Source organism: Saccopteryx leptura, chromosome 5 (assembly GCF_036850995.1).
Source record: "Saccopteryx leptura isolate mSacLep1 chromosome 5, mSacLep1_pri_phased_curated, whole genome shotgun sequence".
Classification (NCBI taxonomy): Eukaryota; Metazoa; Chordata; class Mammalia; order Chiroptera; family Emballonuridae; genus Saccopteryx; species Saccopteryx leptura.
In genome coordinates this window covers 209,862,547-209,884,644 of record NC_089507.1, presented here as the reverse complement: position 1 = coordinate 209,884,644, position 22,098 = coordinate 209,862,547, and the positions used below count along the sequence as shown (strand labels likewise).

The 22,098-nt window shown below is 39.0% G+C and overlaps 1 protein-coding gene across 4 annotated transcripts in view; it reads left to right on the top strand.

The window, feature by feature from the left end:
* RALGAPB (Ral GTPase activating protein non-catalytic subunit beta) overlaps nucleotides 1-22,098 on the top strand; it is a 71,037-nt gene that overhangs the window by 23,215 nt on the left and 25,724 nt on the right. For 2 of the 4 annotated variants that reach the window (XM_066387828.1, XM_066387829.1), the window contains exons 7-18: nucleotides 1,494-1,672; nucleotides 3,529-3,677; nucleotides 3,807-4,023; nucleotides 7,480-7,681; nucleotides 11,337-11,504; nucleotides 12,036-12,150; nucleotides 12,535-12,682; nucleotides 14,714-14,778; nucleotides 15,989-16,127; nucleotides 17,861-17,994; nucleotides 19,303-19,485; nucleotides 20,486-20,637. In XM_066387828.1, the coding sequence (XP_066243925.1) occupies nucleotides 1,494-1,672; nucleotides 3,529-3,677; nucleotides 3,807-4,023; nucleotides 7,480-7,681; nucleotides 11,337-11,504; nucleotides 12,036-12,150; nucleotides 12,535-12,682; nucleotides 14,714-14,778; nucleotides 15,989-16,127; nucleotides 17,861-17,994; nucleotides 19,303-19,485; nucleotides 20,486-20,637 (1,851 nt within the window). The remainder of the gene's footprint in view (nucleotides 1-1,493; nucleotides 1,673-3,528; nucleotides 3,678-3,806; nucleotides 4,024-7,479; nucleotides 7,682-11,336; nucleotides 11,505-12,035; nucleotides 12,151-12,534; nucleotides 12,683-14,713; nucleotides 14,779-15,988; nucleotides 16,128-17,860; nucleotides 17,995-19,302; nucleotides 19,486-20,485; nucleotides 20,638-22,098) is intronic. The other 2 variants (XM_066387831.1, XM_066387830.1) reach the window with 2 other exon arrangements.

The window sequence follows — 22,098 nt, the reverse complement described above, 5'->3', positions numbered from 1 at the left end:
CAGAACATCTTTAAACCACTGATTTGTGTTTCTAAGCCTGATTGTTCTGGCCTTGTAGCTAGTGGAAATTCTTTCTAGAGGCTGCCTGTAGGTTTATTAACAATATCACTTTGAGTTGAAGAGGTCATTTAGTGGATAGCTAAGCAGAACATTTTGAGTAGAAATCTAAATCTATTTTTAGTGGAAATATTTAAAATTATTTACACAAAAAACATAACTTGCCCTGGCCGGTTGGCTCAGTGGTAGAGCGTCAGCCTGGCGTGCGGGGGACCCAGGTTCGATTCCTGGCCAGGGCACATAGGAGAAGCACCCATTTGCTTCTCCACCCCCCCTCCTTCCTCTCTGTCTCTCTCTTCCCCTCCCGCAGCCAAGGCTCCATTGGAGCAAAGATGGCCCGGGCGCTGGGGATGGCTCCTTGGCCTCTGCCCCAGGCGCTAGAGTGGCTCTGGTCGCGGCAGAGTGATGCCCCGGAGGGGCAGAGCATCGCCCCCTGGTGGGCAGAGCTTCGCCCCTGGTGGGCGTGCCGGGTGGATCCGGTCGGGCGCATGCGGGAGTCTGTCTGACTGTCTCTCCCCATTTCCAGCTTCAGAAAAATACAAAAAAAAAATAACTCAAGTCTAAATGTATTGTTTTGAAATGCATGGCTTAAGCACACACACATGAACACAAACACAAATTTCAATTTTGAAATAGTTTTTTTTCCCCTTAAATGAGAAGTGGGAAGGCAGACAGACAGATTCACACATGTGCCCCGACTGGGATATACCCAGCAACAACCTGTGTGGTGATGCTCTGCCCATCTGGGGCCATTCCTCTGCATCTGAGCTATTTTAGCGCCTGAGGCAAGGCCATGGAGCCATCCTCAGTACCCAGGACCAACTTGCTCCAACAGAGCCATGGCTGCAGGAGGGGAAAAGAGAGATCGAGAGAAAGAAGGGGGAGGGCGGAGGGGTGGAGAAGCAAACGGTTGCTTCTCTTGTGCCTGCGACATCCACATGCTGGGCCCATGCTCTACCATTGAGACAACCAGCCAGAGCCTAAAATAGTTTTTTAAAAACTAAATATGTTAATATTAAAGTAAAATTTTGTACTTTTATTGATCAATATCACTCCATTAAATTTAATTTTCTAAATAAAATTAAAAAATAAAAGTAAAAATTTTTTCTTAGAGTTCTTATTGATTTATTTACAATTTTTATTCCATTGCTTAATCCAAATATATTAGATAAATACCCATGTGTACTATTAAAAAATTAAACATTTCTAGTCATATTTTGATTTTCATTCTCTGAATGTACAGAGTGATTTTATGTAAACACACGGCAGATCTTCTGTAAAGAAGTGCTGATGTTTGAATCCCTAGCTTGTTAAGTACAGATTAGTCTCCTCTCTGAATTAAACACAAACAGCCCTAACCTTAAAATAGATCGCATGCAATTTATTACTGAAGAAACTTCTAAATGTGTAATTCATTCTTCTCTCTCTTTTGATAGTAATCCTGTGGATTTGAGTAACCCAGCCATTATAAGCTCTACTCCCAAATTTCAGGAGCAGTTCTTGAATGTGAGCGGAATGCCACAAGAATTGAATCAGTATCCCTGCCTTAAACATCTGCCTCAAATATTTTTTCGTGCCATGCGTGGAATCAGCTGTCTGGTGGATGCTTTCTTAGGTGAATTTTGTGTATGTTGGTAGATGTTTGAAGAGCTACATTCAGATAACTCTAGAATCTAGTTTTGGAAACTTATGAAAGCCCAAAGAAAAAGATGAACAGACTTGATTACAAGTAGCAAACTAGGAAAAATTATTTGCAATAAAATATAATAGAGAGTTTTTGTTGTCTTTATAGAAATAGACCACACAATGTTAAGAAAAAGATAAGGCTTGGTAGATAAATGGACAAAGGATATGAAAAAGATTTACAAAAGAGAACAGTATTTATTCTCACTGGTAATCTAAGAAAATATAGATTCAAATGCTTTCGGTATCATTCTTATTTTTATCATAAGGAGGCAAGTTGTACCTTTTGTGAACTGTTTTTCCATTTTAGAGATATGAAAAGTCATACTTTCTTTTACCTATTGAAAGGCAATGATATTTAATATGTATCATTTTCTAAAATATTTGTTATGTGTACTTGTCAATATTATTACATAGGTGGCCCTGGCCGGTAGCTCAGTTGGTTAGACCAGGGGTCGGGAACCCTTTTAGCTGAGAGAGCCATAAACGCCACATATTTTAAAATGTAATTCCATGAGAGCCATACAAAGACCCATGTACGTTACGCATCATCCAATAAAAATTTGGTGTTGTCCTGGAGGACAGTTGTGATTGGCTACAGCCACCTGCAACCATGAACATGAGCAGTAGGAAATGAATGGATTATAATACATGAGAATGTTTTATATTTTTTAACATTATTATTATTTTTATTAAAGATTTGTCTGCGAGCCAAATGCAGCCATCAAAAGAGCCACATCTGACTTGTGATCCATAGGTTCCCGACCCCTGGGTTAGAGTGTCATCTCGCTATGCCAAGGCTTTAAGTTTGATCCCTGGTCAGGGCACATATAAGAATCAACCAATGAATGCATAAATAAGTGGAACAACAAATCGATCTCTCTCTCTCTCTCTCTCTCTCTCTCTCTCTCTCTCTTTCTCTCTCTTTCTCTCCCCCTCTCTCCCTTTGTCTCTCTAAAAGTCAATAAATTTTTAAAAAGGTGTGTGTGTATGTGCATATATATATATATATAAAACATAGGTAATATGCAGGGTGGGCAAAAGTAGGTTTACAATTATAATACAAATGATACAATAATAAAAGTATAAGAACACTTGTGTTTTGCAGACTTTCAACTCTAAACCTACTTTTGCCCACCCCTGTATTAGTTCAATTTAAGTTTGATTGCCACATAACAACCAAAAGTACTAATGGTTGAATCAAGACAGTTTATGCACATGTGTTAAGCCCAGGGCTACTATAGCATCTGCATCATTGTCTGGGACCCAAGGCACTTCCATCTTGGGGCACTCCATGGCTTTAAATTTTTTTTCATTGATTTGAGAGAGATGGGGTGGGGGAGAAGCATCAACTCATTCCACTTAGTGCTCCATTTAGTTTTGCACTCATTGGTTGCTTCTCATGTGTGCCAACTGGGGATTGAACCCATGACCTTGGCACATGGGACCAATGCTCTATCCACTGAGCCATGTGGCCAGGTCCTTGATTGGTCTTTTTAAGGAGATTCTTTGGAATATTCACCCAATATTACCCACTTCTCTATGGTCAGAACATGACTTCATCTAACTGTAAGGGAGGCTTGAAGATACAGTTGTTTATTCTGGGTAGCCATGTCCAGCTAAAATTTGTGTTCTGTAACTCAGGATGAGAGGGCGAATGGATACTAGGAAGCTACTAGCAGTCTCTGTTGTAGTCAGTACTGAGCATTCACTGGCGTTGCTTAAGGAAGATTTTTTGACCATGTATTTTGAACTATGGAGAATAACTCCTTTTGTCTTCTCTTAAAGGCATTTCTAGACCCCGATCCGACAGTGCCCCTCCCACACCCGTGAATAGATTAAGTATGCCTCAGAGCACTGCTGTCAGTACCACCCCACCACATAACCGGAGGCACCGGGCTGTTACTGTGAATAAGGCTACCATGAAGACAAGCACAGTAAGAGTTTCTGTTGCCATTATTATGCCGTATAACATTGACTTCTTAATCTGCCATCTTTTTAAAAAAGTTCTGCTGTTCTCTAGAACTTTTCATGAGTGTGGGTATATTTTTGTGTCCTTCCAATAGGTTAGTACTGCTCATGCCTCGAAAGTTCAACACCAAACATCCTCCACTTCTCCTCTGTCAAGTCCAAATCAGACTAGTTCGGAACCCCGGCCACTGCCTGCCCCTCGGAGACCAAAGGTTAACAGCATCTTGAATCTCTTTGGATCATGGTTGTTTGATGCAGCATTTGTTCACTGTAAACTTCATAATGGGATAAACAGAGACAGCAGCATGACTGGTAAATATTGCTCAAGAAATATGTTACCATTTTTTCTTTCCTTTTTCTTTTCTTTTTAACTTTCCTACCTGCAAGATTAATATGTATCTTTAAAAAGTTCTCTTTCTCTGACAAAGCAATGTCTTGTGCTTAACCCCTTCCAGCTGAAGTAGGAGAATTTTGGAAGTTTTGCTACCTGTCCTTTTTATGTTTGTTCTATGTGGTTTGGCTTCTGTCTGGTTTTATTAGACACACTTCAGGTTAGCCATTTTTGTTGTTAAATCAAATTCCTTTCAGTAGGTGACTTGGAAGTTCCCTTTATGTCAGCCAGGATAATAATAATGATACCAAGAATTAAATATTTTGACTAGAAATTTATTCACAAGAAGTGTTTTCTTAGATTCTGACAACCATTCACTCATTAGTACATGTAAATATCAGAAAACCTCTACTTCACAAAAGACCTTGCAGGTGTTAGTCTAGAGAACTTTATTCCAAGGGTACACCCTCCAAAATACCATTTGTTTTGAAACTGATTAAGACTGGTGGGAAATTAATAATTTAATTCAACCCTGATATCTTTATTTAGATTTTATTACAGAAATGAAACACCATCTAAATAAAATCATTTATTTTATCATACCATTATATTTGGAAGTAATTGCATAGGGTGTGGGCTGGGAGTGTAGGCTAGTACAGAAAGTACTAAATGTTTATGTCATGTCTTATAGAGCTGCCTAATAATAATGGTTATCATTTAATGAGCTGAATTCCTTTGGGCCAGGCACTGTGCTGTCCACCTTCATGAGTGTATTGGTGGTTTGGTAAGAAAGCACTTTTGCAGTGGGGTTGGAAAGAGCTTGAGGTAAAAGGAGGCCAATTGCATTGGTTGATGCATCTCTAGGGAGAACGTTAATTTCAGAGATAAAACTAGTGGCCACCAAGGTCACTGCTTTCTTTCAGAAATGTATTCTTGCCACTCTGTACTATCACCTCAGAGCTACATAGGTCAGTGTCTGTTAGCATTACATACACACAAGTATTTTGGATATTCTTACATATCTTTTACATAATTTAGAAAAGTTGTAACTGTAAAGACATTTTCAGGAATATAATTTGAGATTGCATGGTTGAGTTTAGGGTTTCCTTTGTTTATTTTGTTTAAATTCAGACACTATATTCTACCATTTCCATTTTTATTTACAAGTTCGAAAATAATGCTTGCTTATGGATAAGTAAATGTACTTATAACGACTAAATGAAAACTTAAAAACCATATTTGGCTTATATTTTATGTTTGTGTGTTTTATATTTTGAATTTTCTGAGTCATGTTTTTATTTATTAATTTGTATTTTCTAAAATGAGTCAGTCATAATTTTATTTGTATTGAGATGCAATTCTTACAGTGTAACTTCGGAGTATCAAGCTGTTGACATTGAAATCCCTGAATCCAGAAAGGTTCAGCCTGCTGCCTCTTTGGTGGGCTTGCGTAAAGGGAACTTAAAGATCTTCCTGCTCTGTAGGGGTTTTGTAACAGCTTTTCTCATCCTCTTGTGCCAAAAGATAGAAGTCAGAATCTGGATCATATGTGGGCAAATTCTTACTTTTAACTCTTTACCATTTTCCTTGGTGGGGAAAGGATAGAAACCTCTCTTCCCTGCCTAGTGTTCGGAGATGAGAAAAACTGTTACATTGCCCTGGAGATAGGAGGTGTCCACATAGTTGAATGGGTTAGAGTGCTGCTGGGCACCACTCTTGAAGTCCTGGCAGAGGTGGGAGGTTTGGGAACATTAACACTGTTAGTCTGATTTCTAAGTACTGGCTGTCATCAAGGACTTCTGCCATGCAGTTCACCTCTAACTTAAAAGGTCGACTTCAATGAACTGGTTAGCTTTAGATTGACTTGACAGTACACTGTGCTTTGTAAAAGTAACATTGAGCTGGGAAGGGTTAATGAACTAAAATTTTAATGCACGTTATAGGCAGTTCAAAACCTCAATTCTTTTGTAGTTATGTAATTTTCTTTGTTCATTTCTTTTGCATGATACAAAAATTATAATTTTGGATCTGAATGCACAATTTCCTATGTTTTTGAACTAGCTTGTGGTATCATAAAGCTTTTAATCTAACTTTTAAAAAGCTAAAAAGCTTCTTAACTTATTGTAAAATTTCACCATCTTTAAAGTATTTTATAATTACTGCTCTCCTTTGATTTGTTTCCATTTATTTCTATTATCTTGCAGCATCTTTTATCCAAATTCTTCTTTCTTATAAATCTTGTAAGTAGGAACCAGAAGCTTCTCCTTAATTGCAGTCATGTTTTTATTTTTTTCATAATTCCATTAAAAAATTTGATTGTCATTGTCTCTTGTAGTTTTTGCACTTGGGAAGAAAAATATTTTTCTGTGTTTTGAATGGGGAAGATTGTTGGCAAAAGCAAATTAATCTGCCTGAATCAGTCCCATTATTTCTGTACACTAGTCTGGTCATGTCATGAATTCAAGGATTTTGCACTAACTGTGTTTTGGCTTTTTTTGTTTTTAAAGCTTTAAGCTTATTTTTATACAGATTTAATGTTTGATTTGTATGCATTCTGCATGTAGTGTTTTTTAAATGTATTATTGCTGGATAGCTTATTCAGGACTAAAAATGGCTCATGGGAAGTTGCATAAAGATTTTATACTTGACTCTGCATTCTGTTAAATCTATTATGAAATAATTAAAACATTTCATGTAGAGTGACAAAAAATTTCAGAGTGATTTTCAGTACACTGTGAAATCTTTTGTTAAAAGCAACTTTCAAAGGGCTTCTATTTCAGTGACAACAAATGACCATGATAATTTTTCTTACCAGTCCAACTTTCTGATTTATCAACCTCCAGTTAGCTGCTGTCTGTGGTTGTTAAAATTCATTCTCATTTTGCTTGGTTGGGCGATTCTTTGGTGTGTGTTTTGAAGTTGGGTGGGTGGTGGGAACTCGCTCTCTTCCTCCCTACCCATTTCTCATCCATACCTTCCCTCTCCCTACAGTAGCCAAACTGGCATGGGATTGCCCATTCAACAATAATGTTCATCTGGGGTAATGTGGAAATTGCAGTAGCTATTTTTCTTAATGTTTAAGCATCATTCTGTAGGGGAAGTTAAGCACAGAATAAATAATAAAAAAGCCAAATTCTGTGTATATAAGACTACAGATATATACAATTGTACTTCGTTGATTAAAAATTCAGTTGGAAAATACTTCTTGTAGAATTCGTTAAACTGACAATAATACCACGGTAAATTGTTACCCCTTTTCCAAGAAGATTTCAGAGAGCCCTTAAAAACAATTAAGACATAGTTGCTAAATGAAAGAATTATTGGATTCTATTTAAGTAGCTATTTAATGACATCAACATTTGATCTTTGTGTCCAGGGTCCCATGAGCCTATTTGCATATTGACAAATATAATAAAACCCTCCTTTTCTCTCCCCAGCCATTACAACACAAGCTAGCATGGAGTTTCGGCGGAAAGGGTCACAAATGTCCACAGACACCATGGTTTCCAATCCTATGTTTGATGCAAGTGAATTTCCTGATAACTATGAAGCAGGAAGAGCTGAGGCTTGTGGGACACTGTGTAGGATTTTTTGTAGCAAGAAGACTGGAGAAGAGATTCTGCCAGCTTATTTATCCAGGTCTTAGAATTTTTTTGTTGTTTATGTTTCCATTTATATAGTTTGGATAGTGAAACTAAACTGTAGCATGGCTTGGTAGGCTGAATTGTTAAGTAAATGTTGGTTTAGAATACCTGCAAACATCTGTAAGTAATTGAAATTTTTGCTTGAATTCTTCCATTTGACTTGCCTTGTTAGATTTGGTAAAGATCCTTAAGACCCTTTTTATTTTAGAATTATTATTTTATTTTGTTTGACTTATAAATTATGGAGAGATTTGGAAGGACTGTACTAATTTTTAAATACATTTTTAGCACAGTATTAGACACTATAGATGGTCCATAAATGTTAACTGTAATCCTGCCTCTAATGAGCTTGTTTTCTCAAATGAGCAAAGCCATGTACAAAAGTAACAACGATCCAGTAGTAATAGGAAGCCGAGGGAGACATAGGTACAGTGCTGTGGGCGTCAAAGGAAGAAGCAGCATACCCTAACCCTGGGTTTGGCAAAGAGTTACAGAGGATTGAATGGTTGTGCTGGACTTACTGAGGATCGGTAGCATATAGTGAATTGAGTAGGGGTCATCTTATCTGAATTTATGACTTCAGCCAATCTTCATGAATGGCTCTGGCATCTATTCAGTTAGTTGTGCATGCCAGAAACTAGGAGTCATTTTAGACTTCACTCGTCCATGTCTATATCTTTCGTTGGTCAACCAGCTTCTGCCTTTCTGCTGCTTAACCCCTTTTCTAATCTCTTCGCTTTGTTCCCACCAAGACATTTTAGGCCTTTCACTTTTTTCTGAAATTAACTTGTAATGGCTTCCTATTTTTGTTGCCCTTTTCAACTAATCATTCACACAGCTGCTGAAGTATTGTTAGAATCAGCAGGAGCATTCAGATGTCTGTACCTCAGTGGTAGTCAACCTGGTCCCTACTGCCCACTAGTGGGCGTTCCGGCTTTCATGGTGGGCGGTAGCGAAGCAACCAAAGTATAAATAGATATAAATAAAAAGATAGATTTAACTATAGTAAGTTGTTTTATAAAGATTTATTCTGCCAAATTTAGCAAAAATCCAACATAAAGTACTTGGTAAATAATTATTATATTTACCTGTACTCTGTAACTCTGCTTTATAAATTTTATAAAATAAAGTTACTTTTCTACTTTATAAGTCACCATTACTGTGGAACCAGTGGGCAGTTAGAAAATGTTACTACTAACAGAGATACAAAAGTGGGTTGTAGGTATAAAAAGGTTGACTACCCCTGGTGTACCTGGTAGGTTTTAGGAGAGAGGATTCAGCTGACTCAGAGGGAGCAAAGTACAGAGACGCATAGCTATGAAACAGAATGGTTTGTTTAGGGAACTAATCACAGGTGTCTTAATAGGCTCTATGGTTTTAAGAAACAGAAAACCCTCTCAACATGACTTAAGCAAAAGAGGAATCAGTTATGAGAAACTAGTGCTATTTAATACATTCTAAGATCAGCATATGCAACAGGACCTCATGAAGGGCAGGGGCCAGGGTCTAGAAACTGTTCAAGGACCAGAATGGGTTTTCTTTCTTTCTGGTTTTTCTGTCTTCATGGTCTTCCAGAACTGGTTCATTGTTCTTTGCAGATTATTTTCTTATATTAGAGTGTTCTTCTAAGTTCTCATTTTTTAAAAATTTGATTGATTTTAGAGAGACCGAGAGAGAGAGAGAGAGAGAGAGAGAAGTATTCATTTGTTGTTCCACTTAGTTGTACATTCATTGGTCGCCTCCTGTATGTGCCCTGACTGGGGAGCGAACCTGCAACCTTGGTATTTCTGGATGATGCTCTAACCAACTGAGCTAACTTGCCAGGGCTTTAGATTCTCAGTTTTCATGGCCTTGATCTAGGTGACCAGCAGGGCCAATTAGCATCTCTGAATTCTACCTTCAGAATCCTGCACAAGAGAATCTGATTAATCAGGTATTTACCTCTGGTCTAGTCATCTGTGGCTGTGAGGGTAGGTCACTTGGAATGCTGGCATACCCATGAGTGTGTGGGTACAGGTCTCAGGAGGGAGAATATTGAATGGGGAGATACCACAAATGGTAAGGAAGACAGCTAAGACCATGAGCTGATTGGTCCATGAGACTGGATGGGTGGTAGCATAACCAGCCAAAAAAACAACTTTGTGAGGGGTCCAACGATGAGCTTAGTTTTGAACCTTTTTAACTTGAGGTGCTTTTGGGTATTTGTCAACAAATATGCCAGATACTGTGCACAGGGAGTACTGCAGTACATCAGTAGACCTGCCTTGCCATCAGGTATGCGATATGCTTCTGGCTAATCAATGTCGTGCTCAGGTGAGAGGTATGGGGTAGAGCAGGGGTCCCTAAACTTTTTACACAGGGGGCCAGTTCACTGTCCCTCAGGCCGTTGGAGGGCTGGACTAAAAAAAAACTATGAACAAATCCCTATGCACACTGCACACATCTTATTTTAAAGTAAAAAAACAAACACAATATTTAAAATAAAGAAAAAGTAAATTTAAATCAACAAACTGACCAGTTTTTCAATGGGAATTATGCTCCTCTCACTGACCACCAATGAAAGAGGTGCCCCTTCCAGAAGTGCGGTGGGGCCGGATAAATGGCCTCAGGGGGCCGCATGCAGCCCGGGGGCCGTAGTTTGGGGACCCCTGGGGTAGAGACTAATTTGATTATATTCTGTGGCTTAAGTGGTGTGTAACACCAGGTTAGTGGAAAGTACAGCTTAGAGAACTGAGGTTGGCAGCCTGAGGAACACCAATAGTAGAAGGCAGGTGGAATGAGAGGAAGAGCCATATAGAAGTCAGAAGAATAAGGAGAGAACAAGGGAGTAATGAGAGGTTTGCATGCTTTAAAAAGACAGGGTAAATTAAGACTTAGAGTTGTCTTCTGGATTTAGCAATTAAGAGGCCTTTGTTTATTTGCTAACATGGTTTTAGTTTGGTTCTAGGGGAACGGATGGGTCAAAATGTGTTGAGCAATGACCAGGAGGTAGGGAAGTTATTTCAGAAGATTTTGCAAAGCAAAACATGCCTAATAGAAGTAGAAGACTATACCAGTGTAGTTGCTCTTGAATGATGGAAGGTTGAGTGCTTAGTTGATTGTGGGTTAGAGGAGCAGGTTAAAAGTAAGGTGCACACAGTGTAAGGTATACTTTAGATATATTCCTATAAGGAGTCTTATGCAGAGTGACCTTCATATCATGAATGCAGCATCAAGTGAGGTTTCTTTTTTTCATTGTCTCCCCAAAAATTATGGGTCATAGGGAAAAAGACAAAACTTTTCTTTTCAGGATTTGTGCAATGCTGCAAAATGTTACTGATGCAGAACTCCATCCGGTCATTCCCAGTTTATTGATAATTACTGCAGCCATTTGTTTAGTTTGGTTGTTTCATTTGTAGGCATCTGTAAATTTGAGTTGCAAGGCTTTAACACTTCAAGAAGGTGTAATAGAAGTGAATATTTTATTTTCATTAGGAAAGATAATTCGGTTCTTAGTGTATTTCTGAATTGTGCTAACTTCAGTAATGCCTTTTAAAGGTCAGATAGTGAAGAGTGGGAATAGACTTTCAGATGACTATGTAGAAAATATTAATAATTATGGAAACAACTGATCAAGCAGTTTGTTTAAAATTTTTTTCTTGCTTTCCTAGATTTTACATGCTTTTAATTCAAGGTTTGCAGATAAATGATTATGTGTGCCATCCTGTCTTGGCCAGCGTTATTCTAAACTCCCCTCCTTTGTTCTGCTGTGACTTGAAAGGGATTGATGTTGTGGTTCCTTACTTTATTTCAGCTCTTGAAACCATTTTGCCTGACAGGTAAGCTGTCATTTTATATTAGTATATCATTTGTTGGTTTTGGCCTGTTGTTTTGGTGGTTCTTTCCCAGTTCCCTAATTTATCCTGTCCAGTTGTCTTCACAGTCCAAGGGGACTCAGGTCCCATTAAATGAGTAGAATATCCAGACCCACCTTATCCTGGAGCTCCCTCAGTTCTGATTTGTCCATGGGTGTGTTGAATCATTTTTTGGCCTGGTTTGGAGGGGTAAGAGCAACTCCAACCTGGAAATCCTAATTTTGTAGAGTAGACCTTATATTTAAAATCAATTAATCAGATTCTAGTTTAAGTTCATAATAGCAGTTTAACACACACACACACACACACACACACACACACACACACACACTCCCTCTCTCTCTCACTGCAGAATATAAACTCAGGGGAAAGTAGTGCATTCTTTATGAAACCAAACCCAGCGCTTTTATTGTGAAAAATTGGCATCATGTATATTTGGCAATAGCTAAAAATATACTTTAGTTTGGAAATACTAATAGCTATTTTTTTTGGCAGAGAACTCTCCAAATTCAAAAGCTATGTAAATCCAACAGAATTGAGAAGATCTTCCATTAATATCCTACTTTCTTTGTTACCCCTCCCTCATCACTTCGGCACAGTCAAATCTGAGGTAATGTTTTGTTAAAGTTTTTTATGGTCTCTGTTCTGTTTTGTGTGCTAATTCGAGTCAAATTGTTTTCTAAAAATGGAACAGGTGCTTTCAAAAACATGTTTTTAAGTATATATTTCAAGTGAATCAACACAATTGATTTGTTGTGGACATTTCTTCGGTCAGTCGGACAGCATGCCTGCCCTACTGTTTCAAGCAGTGATAGGCAAGTGACACCTGATATTGTATGTTCTTGAGTTAGTGACAGACTGTACAGTAGCTGATATTAGCCAGATAGAAAGCCTTGCTTGTCCAACTGATCTGCTCTTCCCCACTGTGTCAGTCCCTACAGGGGCATCATGTACCCCAGCAATCAGCATGACATATTATTTGTTTCTTTCATAGGTGGTTCTGGAAGGAAAGTTTAGTAATGATGACAGCTCTTCTTATGATAAACCAATAACTTTCTTGTCCCTGAAGTTGAGACTTGTGAATATACTAATAGGTGCCTTGCAAACGGAAACGGACCCCAACAACACTCAAATGATACTAGGTTTGTGTTAATATAAATATATATTTTGTAAGTGAAAACTGGTATTTTTGCCTGCAGGCATGCTGGGCCGCAGGGGTCAGTGATGAGAGCTCAAGTCTGATATAGCTCTACTTACTCTGAATCAGAAGCAGAATTTGTTTGCTTTAATATGTGACAAAATTCAAACGGGTGAAGTGAGGTGAGGAAAGCATTTTAATTGTCTCACTAGGTCATTTTTGCTTAGTTTGATTTGTGTTCTTTGTTTTTCTGTTTTTGCCCTTCCTCTTTTCTTTTCTCTCTACTCTCTTTTCTTCCTCACCCCTTTCTTTTCTCTTTCTTCCCCTCTTCTGCCTCTTCCTCTTGCCCATTCCCTACATATGAAAATATTTTGAGGTGGGTGTAATTCTGGAAGCCGAGTCAGATTTCTGCCAAAGAGGAGATTGAAGGGTAGCTTTTGCTGTGCTTCCTCCCTTTTCCTATTGTTTTCTACCAGTATGGATGGTCTCCTATCCATACTGATTCTTTCCCTTAAACAATCATGTAGCCACTGCCATGTTTTAAGCCATCGTTAGCTCTCAACTTGAGTACCGCAACTATCTCTTACTGTACTTGCTGGCATTCATCTAAACAAGGCGAGAGCATGGCCCTAGGTGCAAGTGCTGATGGGAGGACTGGAATACTGCAGGAACAACCAGGGAAGCCTTTATCCTTGGATAGTCTCATCGCAGAGATTGGGATACCCTCACAAAGAGCAGGAGGCAGTGCTGGTCACGTGTCATGTTGAATGTGTGTAGTGTTGAGAGAGAAGAAACCAAAAGAGTAAGGAAGACTTCATAGATAGAAGTAGAAGTGAAACTGGATCCTGTAGGGCAGGATTTGAAGAGGCGGAAACGAGCTTAGAATGTCACTGTAGGTAGGAAACGATGGGTGAAGAAGTGATGGCAATATTTGTGGGAGTGGGTGCTCAGGAAGGATAAAGTGTTATGCAGTGAAAAGGTGGAATAAATAAGGAGTGGAAGGAACAGAGGTTAACTCTTGATATGAGAGAGCCTTCAAGTTGTACTATTTTAAGTTCTTCAAATAACATCACTTGAAATCAGATACTTTCTACACAGTTGATAAAGTATTTAGTTTTGCCTTACCTTTGTTCTGAAGTGCTCCCTTATACATTCCAAAGAAGAATCCATTGGCACTCTTGACACAGATTGGCAGATCTGTGTCTGTCCTGTCTTTATTCCCTGTGGACAGGAGTACCCTCCCACTGGGCTGAGGAGCAGTGTGCTAGGCTCAACGGTTTGTTTCTGTCCTAGCCTTTCTGGGGCTGTGAGTTCCTTGATAATAAATACATTCTATTCTAAAGGCATCTGGCCTTCAGAATATGCAGCCATGAGCAAGCCCTGGAATTGAGGTATTAATACTTGGTCTTTTATAACAATTAAAAAATATCTGATAGCCTGACCAGGTGGTGGCGCAGTGGATAGAGCATCGGACTGGGATGCGGAAGGACCTAGGTTCGAGACCCTGAGGTCGCCAGCTTGAGCGCGGGCTCATCTGGCTTGAGCAAAGAGCTCATCAACTTGGACCCAAGGTCGCTGGCTCCAACAGGGGGTTACTCGATCTGCTGAAGGCCCACGGTCAAGGCACGTGAGAAAGCAATCAATGAACAACTAAGAAGTCGCAACGCGCAACGAGAAACTGATGATTGATGCTTCTCATCTCTCTCCGTTCCTGTCTGTCTGTCCCTGTCTATCTCTGCCTCTGTAAAAAAAAAAAAAAAAAATCTGATAGTGGTAATGTTTTTATGTAAAGTGAAGTTTGACCTTCAGATTTATTTTAGAAAAATGTGGTTTTAAAACTTTTGGGACAGGTCAGAATTAGGATATTTTTAAAGGGTATCTTTTCTGACAAGTCAACAGATTTGTTGGTAATTTTATGGAAATTTCAGGAACACTCAGCTAAAATCATATCTCTGTTGTTAATTGAATTATTTTAGGCATTTTAGTATTCTTGTCATGTATTTAAATAAAATGTATTTTTCTATTGCTATTGCAGGGGCAATGTTAAATATTGTTCAAGATTCAGCACTTTTAGAAGCCATTGGTTGCCAAATGGAGATGGTAAGAATATATCTCATGTAATCTGTCAGGGAATATCAGCTTCTGATTTTATGTACATTTCATTCCAAAATATCTGTCTTCATGATTTTTAAGGGCATTTTTTTTAAGTTCAGCTATTGACGCAGAAGGAGTCTATTTTACAATATCAGATGTTTTAAGGCTTCTGACCTTTCAGTGCCTCTTAAACTCTTAATCAGGTTCCTGAGAGAGATTGCAAGAGAGAAATTCCAACCAAACACAGTCTTTATTTCTGGACAGTATCTACTTAAACTTCTTACTTTTGCTGTGCTGGTGAACTGGCTGGAATAATCTAGAACAGGCCCCCTACTCCATAATTTTCTCCATCCCTAGTAGATCTAGTGCTGGCTCTTAGTAAGCATCTAGTTTACTCTTTTTCATCTCATTAGCTCTGCCTAGGCCCTCTGGATCACAGTGTGAAGGTCTCCCAAAGCACCAGTGCTTCTAAATCAAAAAGCTGCCTGGAGACTCCCAGTGTCCCTGCTTCTGTCTCCAGGATAAGTGGTCCCTATACCAGAGTTGAGGCAAGAGAGTAGATAAATTAATGGAGTACACTGGAGTGGGGATGTAGGATGGGTGATCAAATTATTGTTAAGAAGATTACTTTCATGTCCCAGTAGGTGGTTAATAATAATCAACTGACCTGGATATAATGAATTGTGTTTAGATGAGAAAACATGAGGGAAATCTTTACAGATACCTTTGTTAGCTCCTATATATATAGGAGTTAATCTTTATACTAACCATAGTATTTTCTTGTTTTATGATATAACTGCATTTGAGAGATACTGTTTATTTGTGTGTGTGTGTGTGTGTGTGTGTGTATGTGTTTGTTTTTTTTAAGATTGTATTCCTGTTCTGAAGTTTTGCTTGGGAGGCACTAGGGTATTTCTTGAAGGACACAGAGTCGTTAGTCAGTGGAGATGGAAAAGGTCCTGGTCTGGCTCTTTGTAAACAGCAGCAAAGAAGACCCCAGAATGGGCACCTATAATCATCAGACCCTTGACAACCCTTCAGTAGATCCTGTCTGGGCAAAAACACCACAGCAGTTTTAATCCCATGTTAATTTATCTGTGTGTCAGTTTGTGCTGTTTAGTGGGCATGTTCATTTCATCAACATGGCTTTTAATGATTTATACCAGTAAACTATGGATGTAGCCTTCAAATATTTGATTCATTTTTATTTGACTAGAGTGGTGGAGAAAATAACCTGAAGAGTCATAGTCGCACTAATAGTGGTATTAGTTCAGCAAGTGGTGGAAGCACAGAGCCCACGACTCCCGATAGTGAAAGACCCGCTCAGGCTTTGCTAAGAGATTATGGTAAGCCATGTTTGTGTTTTTGAAATCCACAAATGTTTATAGAATAACAGTTAATGCCTAGATATACCAAACAAATAAGGAAAACATTTTTTGACATAGTTTTAATGTTCATGATTTTTTTTGGTATTTAAAGTATAATAATGGGCTGTTAGTATAAAAAGATTAAGATGAAAATCTTGTAAATGTAAGCCTAACTTTTAGTAGTTAGAATCTAGGTAGTTTTAGATTTCATAAATGATTAGAATGGGTGGTCAGGAGACATTTCTGGATTCTGTACCTGGGGCTTGTAATCCAGAGTCAAAGAGGATGTGGGCCGTGCCTCCCAGTCTGATGGCAGGGTCGGCAGGACACCAGTCATTGCATTGCAGTGTGGTGAGGGTGGGGAAGGCATGAGATGAGAACCAGAGGAGAATCTCTGTTTTGTGCTTAAAACCTATATACCTTACTCTGTCTGGTAAGATTTCTCAGTTATAGGGTTGAAGTAGGAGTAAGGACGCATTTGCCAGAACACCCTATTCAGTGATGTTCTTCACCTTGGCTATTATGCTTCTGTGAGTTTCTGGGTGCCTTTGTGTTTTTATACACAAATAATAGTGTATTGAATCTGTGAGTGTTAATCCAACTAGATTGAAATTTAGTTTCTTAGATGTGAGTTTAAACTTTTAATCATAAGTATCCTTGAGCATGTCAGATATATACAGTCATTAGGTGGATAGTAAACACATTTAAATACTACATTTATAAAGAAGTTATTTAAATTGTTGTCTTACTCATTATGTTCATGGGTTTAAAGTCTACTATAGGTGAAAATTTGTTTACTTTTTATGCTTTCAAAAACTCTTTAAACTAAAAAACTTTCGCAGTATTGTGTGTGTTCTAATATAAGTGTTTGAAGTGATTATTGTTTGTTGCAGCATTTTGAACTGGTGTTAGTGAGGTCTGCTTGTAATGTCGTAAAATATTTTTTACTAAGAAATCCAGATTTGTGTTAGTGTTGCATGAATGTCTCTCTTTAATGATCATTCCTTTTTCTGTTGTCACTGCCCTCTTTCTGATAGGATCGACAGGTATAATGTCCCTAAAGCTTCCTTTATAAATTTAATTTATTCTTATTTATTATTAGCTAAGTAGTCATTACTTTAAAATATAGAACCGGAGGCCAAATAAAATCACAATGACTTGGTTATTTAATTTTTTTTAGAAGAACTAAATTAGTCTTGGAGAATTAAATGTTAAAGTGTTTTCTAAAAAGCAATGCATGTGACCTTTGATGGTTTAACCTCTGAAAACAATTTCAGCAGATGCTTTAGGATCATACCCAGCATCTGACGAGATTCTAAGATTTGAATTCTTTCCTCCATATAAAATTCTGAGGAAATAATTAGTCTTTTGGGGGGGTTTTGTTTTGTTTTGTTTTTTTAAATGTAACTTTCTATGAGTTAATTTAGAAATTTAAAACTTTTACATTATTATAAGAATGATACTGAAATGGCCAAATCCCAGTGGATGTCCATGTGAGCTGGGAGCTAGAAGCTGCTCTGGTCCAGTGTGTGTGCCCCACGCACTGCTGCTCAGTCAGGCTGATGCTCAGGCCAGTGGGCGGGGAGCAGAGCAGTGTTGTGGGTGCTGTCGTGCTCACTGTGGCTGCTGTGGTCTGTGCCTGGTGCAATGCTGTGCTTCTCGTTACTAACGCTTAGTTGTTTTCCCTCCCTGTGGGATGTGGCATTGGGGTTATATCCTAGCTCTTAATACAGATTCAGCTGCTGGGCTACTGATTCGCAGCATTCATCTCGTCACCCAAAGACTCAACTCCCAGTGGCGGCAAGACATGAGCATATCGCTGGCCGCTCTCGAGCTCCTCTCTGGCCTGGCAAAGGTGAGAAGGGCAGACTATGGTTTTGCCCAGCAGCCTTGGCCCAGGGCTCCGTTTTCCTTAGCTCCTGGCCCCTTGGTGTGGGTATCGCGGTGGTGGTTTATACCGAAACATAGTTTATTTTCAGAGTGTGCAGAAGTGAGTTTCTAAGTGAGATAATACAAAATGATCTTCACTTTTTTGACTTTGTATTTTTTTAATAGTATTTTAAACTTTTTGGCATGGTACTTTGTGCCATTACAGGATTATCTAATTTTAAGAAACAACCACAAATTTGGTAAAGGAAGTGTAATTTTCCTGAAATAGCCATTTGGGACTCTGACTTTTCCATCTTCCAATATCAGAGATAGGTGGAAATTGGCTATTTCACAGCTATTATTCAATTTTGTGGAACCTTAAAACTGGGTGACCATTTATTTGCATTTCATTACGTATTTTATTTTTTTTATTGAAGTGAAATTTACATAATATCTAATCATTTTAGACTGAACAATTAATTCAGTGGCTATTAGTTCATTTACATTTTTGTGCAACTACCATCTCTATCTAGTTCCAAAAAATTTTTATCACCCCAAAAAGAAATTCCATACCCATTAAGCAGCTTCTTTCTGATCTCCCCTCCCTGCATCCCTGACGACCACCAATCCATACTATCTCTGTGGGTTTACCTGTTCTGGATACTTCATATAAATTAGATCATACCATATGTGACTTTCAGTGCCTGGCTTCTTTCACCTAACATTTATTTTATAGAATATGCCAGAATTTCATTTTCTTTATGGCTAAATGGGGGACCAAGGAGCGAGAGGAAGGGTTACAGGCTGCACGAGGTGACTTGGGGGGTGATGGATATGTCTACCATTTTGATTGTGGTGATAGTTCACAGGTGTATACTTACGTCAAATTTATTAAGTTGTACACTTTAAATATGTGTACTTTACTGTATGTTGATTATACCTCTGAGCAGCTGCACAGGACTTTGTAGCCCTGAGCATCACTGTGAGGGTGGGTGAGGGGCTTACAAAGGGTGCACATGTTCTACTGCTAGCTATTTTTATCTCTGGCAGTGATGAGTAGGCGCATCCCAAGAGTTTAGGTTTTAGGGCATGAAAAGGTATGCTAAAATGAAATACTATTTTAGGGTTAGAAAAATGCCCTCTGATATTCTGATTTGCTATATAAATAAATATTTTCCAAGTAATGTTTCCTGTGGTGTGTCACATTCTCAGAAAGACCGAGCCTCAGTGCAGATGCTTTGAAATTGGTGTAATGGTTCCTGGCTGACTGTGTTCCCCATACGAATGTGCTCAGGTGAAGGTGCTGGTGGACTCCGGAGACCGGAAGCGAGCCATCAGTTCCGTGTGCAGCTACATTGTGTACCAGTGCAGCCGGCCAGCTCCTCTGCACTCCCGGGATCTGCACTCCATGATCGTGGCAGCTTTTCAGTGTCTCTGTGTCTGGTTGACAGAACACCCTGACATGCTGGATGAAAAGGTTAGTTTACTGGGTCTAAAAACAGTAGGAACTAAATGTATGTTGGGAAAATGTCTTTTAAAAGAGAATATCTAAGTTTAAATACTATATACTGTAACATACTTTAAACTGAATCTACTTGTTATATTTCAACAGAACATATGTCCTTTAGAGCACAACTCAAAAACTGTCATTCTTTGGGTTGCAAATTAACACATTGAGAAGTTCTGTTGAAAGATGGGATTTGACTAATTTATCTGAGTTATCAGGAATGTCCTCTTTCTTGAAAGAATGATAGCCTTGAGATGGCCAGAAGGCACTTTGGTAACCCATTGCCAAACCAGGAAGGGCAGTTGATGGCCAGGCTGCCAATCTAGAGCAAGGCTGGTCTGTAAAGGTTGCTTGTATCTAAAAATTCGTTTCCCGTAGTTTCTCTGCTTTTGAGGAGGCACAGATATCTAGGCTGCTTTCTCTGCCATTGTTCCATGTAATGCTTTTCTTATGGGGAGGCAGGCAGTTATAGTGAATAAAAGAAGAGATATCAAGCTTATTGGAGATTTATTTAGAGCTCTATATAGTTTTAAAAATAATTCTGTTGATTAAATCTTAGTAATTTTCATTACGGTTTCTAAAGTTATGATACCAGAAATTACTTAAAACTGTCCATAATTGATGAGCTTCCCTTTGGATAATCTAACATGTTTTAAACCATCCAGGTTTAATAGATTATTATTATGTCTTTCAGTTGGGCTTTCATGATTTATAGTCTATGATAATCATATATAAACTATGACTAATGAAATTGAATTTATCATTACTTATCTAACTCTGAACACTCAAATTTCTTTAAAGAGAAATTGGGGAGAAGTTTATTATATTACTATGACATTAATATATACCTATTAAAGAAAATGGGACAGAAACCAGAGCCCCACCACCAAAACACAACTATTAACCTTTGATGTACTTCCTTGTCTTCTTATATCTGCCTTGAAAACTGATCTGCCTTTTCTGCTTCTAGGACTGTCTTAAGGAAGTACTGGAGATTGTGGAACTGGGTATTTCAGGAAGTAAGTCCAAGAGCAGTGAGCAAGAGGTCAAATACAAAGGAGATAAGGAGCCAAACCCTGCTTCCATGAGGGTAAAGGATGCAGCAGAAGCCACCCTGACCTGGTAGGAAAGTGACGCCCAGGGACTGTTCCTAGAACATTGGGGTTAGCTATGACCTTGTCCCAGCTCCTCTGCAGTTTTCAGCATTAAGTGATGCTACCACTCTAGGATATTTTTTCTATAGACATAAACTAGAAGAGAAAGTGCCTCGTTTTTGGGGGATGAAAAACCAGGAACTCGGGGCTGGGAGTTTGGGTTTTGTTTTTTTATACTGATTGACAGTAATTCAAGTCAGGCCGTGTTAGAGTTGGACAGGATCTTGGAGAGCCTTATTTCACCTTTTGACTTGACGGCTGCATCCAGAGACAGGATCTACTTGTGGTCGCACTCTCAGGTCTGCTGCTTTCTAGCTCGGTGGTCTGTATTCTCTGCCACACCATTTACATTATGTATTATAGGATCATTCACCCAAGATTGAGGAACTCCCCTTTGTGGGCTGGTAGTAGGATCACAAAGATAAATCAGATTCACCACCCTCAAAGAGCTTCTTGTCCACTAGGGAAGATAAGCTATGAACACAAGTAGCTATAATACAGTGTGTCCATAAAGTCATAGTGCACTTTTGACCGGTCACAGGAAAGCAACAAAAGACGATAGAAATGTGAAATCTGCACCAAATAAAAGGAAAACCCTTCCAGTTTCTGTAGGATGATGTGGCAGCATGTGCGCATGCGCAGATGATGATGTAACACCATGTATACAGCGGAGCAGCCCACGGCCATGCCAGTCAAGATGTGGACGGTACAGAGGAAAGTTCAGTGTGTTCTGTGGCTTGCTAAATTCGAATCCGTGACCAAAGTGCAATGTGAATATCGGCATGTTGATAATGAAGCGCCACCACATAGGAATAACATTACTCGGTGGGATAAGCAGTTGAAGGAAACCGGCAGTTTGGTGGAGAAACCCCATTCTGGTAGGCCATCAGTCAGTGACGAGTCTGTAGAGGCTATACGGGACAGCTACCTAAGGAGCCCTAAAATATCTGTGCGTAAGCCCACATCGAACTGCACTGAATAAGTATAAAACTGGTAGAGTTTTCCTTTTATTTGGTGCAGATTTCACATTTCTGTCGTCTTTTGTTGCTTTCCTGTGACCGGTCAAAAGTGCACCATGACTTTACGGACACACTGTGTTAGGTGGAAAATAAATGCTTTAAGAGAAAGAAAATAAAATGCTGGGGAGTTGGAAGGAGGAAATGAGTACTTCCAGGTCGGGAAATTGAAGTCAGATTCCTAGGAAAAATAGCACTGGGCCTGACTCAGAGCATGAGTTAATTGAGCTAAAAGCCAGATTCCAGGTTGGTTAGCCAGCAAGGGATGGTTTCTGTTACGTATTCTGGTAGTGAAGGGATAGAGATGGGCTGATACCTTGAAAAAGTAGCAGAAAGAATTGAGAGTTGGTTAAGTGACGGGAGTAGAAGGAGGGAGGGAAGGCAGTTCAGGCACATCTATGGACTGCAGGGAA